The following is a 6,614-nucleotide window of genomic DNA, read 5'->3' on the forward strand; positions in this document are numbered from 1 at the left end:
CCTCAGGGTCTCCTGGACCTAGCCCTGCTCCCCTTCCTGGCTGGAGTCTGGGTGGGATGAGCCAGTGTTTCAAAACATCCTCTCCCCAAAGGGATGTTCCGTGCCTCCAAAGGAGGCTTTGCCTTCCTAGCTCACTTGCGTGCCAGCAGCATTCTTCTTTCCGTGGATGTTTTGGGTCTTTGGTGTAGCCTTCCTCCCGAGCTCCCTCGGCAAGCAAGTTCACAGATTGCCAGCACTCACGCGTTTATTAGCAGTTGATGGATACTTTGCAGAAACTAGTTCATGTCTGATGAGTCACCTTCTGCCTGGAGCCCTTGTCCCTCTCCTTTTTCCATTTGTTCCAATGTGTGTGTGTGTGTGTGTGTGTGTACTCACAAAACACACTCATACCCTTGCACTCAAGCACACAGTCTCACACACACGGACTGTATAGATACATGGAAGTGGGTGGGTGGGGACAGTGATGGCCCCATCACTGGTGGTTTTCGGTGGGGTGGGGTGGGGTAGGGAGAGAGGCAGGAGCCCTCAGCTTCCCCTTTTTATGTAGCCATCTGGGCAGGCACCAGGAAGGTCATTTGGGGAGTCCGTAGGGCACAGCCACTCAGGGTGTGTGTTTATGGCTGCCTCAATGAGTTGTACTGTGCACATTTGTGCAGACTTACTCACGGGACACCGTCGTCCAAGACTGGCTGCTGCTTAAAAAAAAAAAAAGGCATGGGGCTGAGTGGCTCCCAGGTCCTAACTTGCCTGCAGAGTCAGAGTGGATTGGTGTGCTGAGCTGCCCTGGGTTTCCCAGCCTACCGGGGTGGCAGGACACAGGTCCTGGTCCTTGTCCACTTCCTGCCCTGGATGGGACAGCCCCCATTATGGCTCTCTGAGCCCAGCTGCTCAGAAACACAAAGGCCACAGCAGACCCCTCTCACTCACACTCGGCCCCTACCTTTGGGGCCCCCTAATCTCCAGCTCTGGGCTTGCTTTTGCCTCTCATGCCCCCACCTCCCTTTGCCTTTCCCCATTTTTGTTAACAAATACAAGACTTCCGGTCTCCACCCTGCCACCACAAACCACGGCGTTCCTGCAGCCTGGCTGGGCTGGGGGTTTATGGCCCCAGTCTGAGGCCTGCCCAGTGCTGGCTTGAGCTTAAGGAGGCAGCGGGATGCCAGCGTGGGGGGGGGTCCTTTCCCTGCATATGACTCCCCACTTTTAAGTCCTCGGAGCTTCTGCTTAGGAAGTTGCCTCACCAGCCTCACCCCAGGCTCTTAGGCTGCTCTTAGGCAGAGCCCAGGGGAGGCCAGCCAGGGTGGGCTTGCAGAGAAGGGCGCCTGGAGGAACCTGGGCGTCTCAGTTGCAGGCTGGGTCAACCTGGGAAGGCAGAGGGGACACCTGGAGGAGTGCCAGCAGAGAGGAGGCACTTCAAAGATGGTCACATTCATTTTAGAATCTCCTAACAGGGCCAGAGGAGGCCTTGTTAAGGCAGTCTGGGTTCACACTCATTGTCCCTTGTGATTGGCTTTTTTTTTTTAGACCTTTGTTACCTTGCTGCTAACATACTGAGAGCAGTTTTCCTATTGAGAAGATAGATGTTTGGGGCTGGGATTGTAGCTCAGTGGTAGAGCGCTTGCCCTGCATGTGTGTGGCACTGGGTTTGATCTTCAGCACCACATAAAAGTAAATAAATAAAATACAGATATTGTGTCCAACTACAACTAAAACAAATTTAAAAAAATTTTTTTTTCTCCCCAAACCGCCCTCATTTTTATTTTACTAGATTGGAGTCTTTTATGACCAAGGAGAGGTGGTGATGAGCACAGAGATGGTAGAGTAGGTGGTCCTAGGGACTGGGCTTGACCCAGCCGTCCGGATTCCAGTTTGCTCTTACGAGAGAAAGGGGTCTGGCTGGAGGAGCGACCTTCGAGGTTCCATCCTACTGAAAGATAATTCTAGGCCATCTCAGGTCTTTTCTAGCACAGAAAGTGAGGGCAGTGTTACCAAGGGTTCCCTGGCCTCTGGGCAGTGCCAGGGTGCAGCCGTGGCCAGGTGGGCCAGGTGGGCCAGGTGATGGTGTCCTGGTTTCCTGACAGCACGGGGAAGTGGAGGGAGTGAGCGCCCCAGTGAGTCACGCGTTTAAGGAAGGCAGGGCTCTTTCCCCCGCTGGGTCAAGATGTCTGCTCCCTCTAGTTAGGAGGACTGGGATCGTTGGAGTTTATGTTTGTTCGTTTTTAGTAGGACAGGTGTGGCTGGCAGGACACCCCCTGTTGCAGAGAGTCCAGGACCATAGCACCCTCCTCCTGTCTTGTACTGAGAGATAAGCTAGTTATGGGTATCTGTCTGTCTGGATTCTAGGAGGAAAAGGAAACAGCCGGCCAGTCTCCATCCCCACCAACCGTGTCCGCTGTTTTGTTTTGCAGATTCCCAACTTCTTCTGGAGCCTGGGGATCGGTCACACTGGTGCGTGGTGGCATACTGGGAGGAGAAGACGAGAGTGGGGAGGCTCTACTGTGTCCAGGAGCCTTCCCTGGATATCTTCTATGATCTACCTCAGGGGAATGGCTTTTGCCTCGGACAGCTCAATTCGGACAACAAGAGTCAGCTGGTGCAGAAGGTGCGGAGCAAGATCGGCTGCGGCATCCAGCTGACTCGGGAAGTGGACGGTGTGTGGGTGTACAACCGCAGCAGTTACCCCATCTTCATCAAGTCCGCCACACTGGACAACCCAGACTCCAGGACGCTGCTGGTGCACAAGGTGTTCCCCGGATTCTCCATCAAGGCTTTTGATTACGAGAAGGCGTACAGCCTGCAGCGGCCCAACGACCACGAGTTCATGCAGCAGCCGTGGACGGGCTTCACCGTGCAGATCAGCTTCGTGAAGGGCTGGGGCCAGTGCTACACCCGCCAGTTCATCAGCAGCTGCCCGTGCTGGCTGGAGGTCATCTTCAACAGCCGGTAGCCGCCGGGGAGAGGACGAGCGGGAGCCGGGCAGGCCACCATTCAAAACTACTTTGCTGCTAATCTTTTCCTCCCGAGTGCTTGCTCTTCATGCAAACTCTTTGGTCGTTTCTTTTTGTTGTTCTTGTTGGTTTTTTTTTCTTTTTTGTTGTTGTTCTTGTCAATCTTGTCTGTGTTCTCTTTTGTTTTGTTCTTTGAGAAATAGCTTATGAAAAGAATTGTTGGTGTTTTTTTTTTTTTTTTTGGAGGGGGTGGGTGTGGCTGGCAGGACATCCTTATTGGAAGAGGGGAAGCGAAAGTCGGAGTCCCGCCAAACACAGTGTATGAATGGGGGGCGCCCCTCCACTTTTGGATCAGCATTTCATTTGTCGTGAGTGTGTGTGTTTCTGTGAGTGTGTGTGCACGCGTACGTGCATGCCTATGTGTGCATGAATGCGTGTGAACAGATGAGGAATGAGTCCTCCGTGAGTTCCTTATGGATGTCCCCGGTGGAGACGTTTGCGGTTTCAAGCTGTGTGTGTCTCATGCCCTTTGGACATGCTCAGTGGGACAGAGGCTCTACCTGGGCAGGCTGGGGGCAGAGGCCCAGCAGCTGTCAGAATCGAGGTTCTGCCCAGCCTGGGAAGCCCCCTCCCCTCCTCCCTCTTTTAGGACACGGGCCTATCCACAGGCTTCTGAGAAGCCAGCCTGCTAGAGGCTGAACCAGAACCAATTGCTTTCACCTTGTCCCACTCCCCTCCGCCAGCCTGCTGCCACTGTAGCATCTGTCTGTTTGGCCATCTGCTCCTGGCTCTCTCTGAGATGGGCTTCCTGAGGGCTGCTGGGGCAGTACTGCTCACCTGGGGCCCTCCGGCCTCTCCCCCTGCCCTGGTTTCATCAGGTTTCTCCCAGACTTCAAAGCCAGCTCAGCTCGCTCCTCCCCTCCCCAGCTTTGTGTTGAGCTCAGCTGTTAGGCCAGCACCAGGGAGGGACCTGCTCATGGCCCCCTTCCCTCCAAGAAGGATCTGGTCCATCCTAACCCAAGGTACCACCCTAGCTGACACCTAACCTCTTCTCATTCTTCTACAACTCATACGCTCGTATGATACTTTGACACTGTTCTTAGCTCAATGAGCATGTTTAGACTTTAACATAAGCTATTTTTCTAACTACAAAGGTTTAAATGAACAAGAGAAGCATTCTCATTGGAAATTTAGCATTGTAGTGCTTTGAGAGAGAAAGGACTCCTGGAAAAAAGAAACCTGAGATTTATTAAAGAAAAAAATGTATTTTATGTTATATATAAATATATTATTACTTGTAAATATAAAGACGTTTTATAAGCATCATTATTTATGTATTGTGCAATGTGTATAAACAAGAAAAATAAAGAAAAGATGCACTTTGCTTTAATATAAATGCAAATAACAAATGCCAAATTAAAAACGATAAACACAAGATTGGTGTTTTTTCTATGGGTGTTATCACCTAGCTGAATGTTTTTCTAAAGGAGTTTATGTTCCATTAAACAATTTTTAAAATGTATATTTGATTCTATGTCCTCTAGCTCCTTTTTTTTTTTTTCTGTTTGAGGGGAGGGAGGAGGAGTGTTTAGTTCTCAGTCAAGTTGATGGGGGGAGGGGGACATCACGAGAGAGATCTAGCACACCTGATCTGGAAACGGTGGCTCCTCCCTGATGCCAGAGAGATCTTCAGTGACCCAGACACCCTCCTCTTATTAGGCTGTGACACAGGGCAAAGCTCGCCCTGTGTCCTTAATTTGTAAGGGGAGACAAACTAAAGGAGCCCTGTGATCTCTCAGGGCTTGTGGAATTGAGAAAGAGGGATGTCACGGGAAAGGGGATGGATGAGTACAGCCCGAGGACCAGGGCCCACTGGATTCTGGCTGACTCCTCACTTGACTTTAAATCCTGAGCCTGCTGCACCTTTCCCAGAGGAGGGGATTTTGCCGGATAGGTGTCCTGCAGCTGAGACCCTGGAGGGGTGATGAGGGGTTGAGGGACTAGGGTCACAGAAACTAGGCCGCCTCCTAGGTAATGTACCAGGCATTCTGAGTTCAAGTCCAATCTACATCTCCCTCTCTGCTTGAACTTCTGTGGCATGTCACTAGTCCCTTCACTGAGCCCAGCTTTAGGGGGCCCCTCAGTACTGTTCCTGCACAACCTGGGATTTCTGCCATTTGATCTGAGCTGTGCTTCAGATCCAGGGAATCTTGTAACCAGAAATGGGTCAACAGAGGGCTCTGCAGGTGTCTGTGTCAGGGGATCTTGAACCCTAGGTGAAGGAAGGAGTCCCTTTGAAGTAGGGGTTGAGATGTCAGATACCAGCAGCATGGTGGTGCACACCTGTAATCTCAGCTGCTCAGGAGGCTGAGGCAGGAGGATCGCAAGTTCAAAGCCAGCCTCAGGAACTTACACCCTGTCTCAAAAAGGGCTGGAGATGTGGCTCAATGGTTCAATCCCTGGTATGAAACAAACAAAAACCAGATACCATAAACCAGAACAGTTCTAAAACCCTTTCTGGAAGGCCAGTGTAGAGCTGCCAACTTTTTGTTTTGCCAAATAGTGATACAAAGCGCTATAACCTACTGGCACCATGGTTTCATTCAAGGGAATTATAATGCAATTGTGTAGCAAGAAATATGAATGTGTTCATTTATGCTCCAGACCAAAGGCCAAATGGCCATTTGGGCCAGCTTAATTACATGGGCTGATGAGGAACTCACTACCTCTCAAAGCAGCTTTTTGTCCGTTGAACTGGAACTGCCTCCATGTATTCCAGCTCCATAACCCAGTGTCAGTATAAAATCTCATCTCTGGAAAACACCCAAGGAAGGTTCTAATGAACTCCAGGGTGGTAGAGGTGGGGAAGGAGGGGGATGAAAGGGCAACCTCAGGGAGCTGTCGAAGCCATTGCAGTTTGCACTGACTTGCATTGGCATGCCAGAAAGTTCTCCAATGATAATAGCTACCATGTATTGATTGTCCCCCTCGGTACCAGCATGAAGTAACCATTTGGGAGTATCACCATTTGTTCCTTTCTCAAAAATGGAGGTTTTGCAGCATTAAAAGAGAATAAAATCATGGCATTCGCAGGTAAATGGATGGAGTTGGGGAGCATCATGTTAAGCGAAACAAGCCAATCTCAAGAAACCAGGGGCCTAATGTTTTCTCTGATAATCTATATGAGGAGGCACGGGATAAGTGGAGGAACTTTGGATGAGGCAAAGGAGAGCAGGGAGGGGGCAAAAGGGTATGAAAGACGGTGGAATGAGACAGACGTTATTCTAGGTACGTGTATGATTGCATGAATGGTGTGACCCTACTTCATGCACAACCAGGAAGTGAAAAATTCTGCTCCATTTGTGTACGATGAATCGAAGAGCTTTCTCATCATGTATAACAGACTAGAATAAATAAATAAATAAATGTTGGAGGTTTTGAAAGGCCAAATGACTTCCCCGAAGTCACACAACCAGGAAGAAAGTGGTAAGAGATCAGGAACGCCCTCCAACAGCAGTGTCTGGTGGAATCCCCTGTGGCCCTCATGGTAGGACCTTGTAATCTGGAGAAGGCAGGCGCCTCTCTTCCACCAGCTCCACCACTAGAGCAGGGTCTCTCCATTTGGGAGGAACAAACTGTGGGCTCTAGAAGGAGGCTTGAATTGGG

At 50.4% G+C, this 6,614-nt stretch overlaps 1 protein-coding gene across 1 annotated transcript in view; it reads left to right on the plus strand.

The window, feature by feature from the left end:
* Positions 1-4,470, plus strand: part of Smad7 (SMAD family member 7) — a gene marked incomplete at its 5' end in the record, with an annotated part of 28,456 nt that extends 23,986 nt beyond the window's left edge. Inside the window, one exon of the mRNA XM_015482194.2 lies at positions 2,409-4,470. Within this exon, the coding sequence (XP_015337680.2) occupies positions 2,409-2,947 (539 nt within the window). The remainder of the gene's footprint in view (positions 1-2,408) is intronic.
* Between the last annotated feature and the right edge of the window lie 2,144 nt (positions 4,471-6,614).

The sequence above is a fragment of the Marmota marmota genome, unplaced genomic scaffold, assembly GCF_001458135.2.
Source record: "Marmota marmota marmota unplaced genomic scaffold, marMar, whole genome shotgun sequence".
Taxonomy (NCBI): domain Eukaryota; kingdom Metazoa; phylum Chordata; class Mammalia; order Rodentia; family Sciuridae; genus Marmota; species Marmota marmota.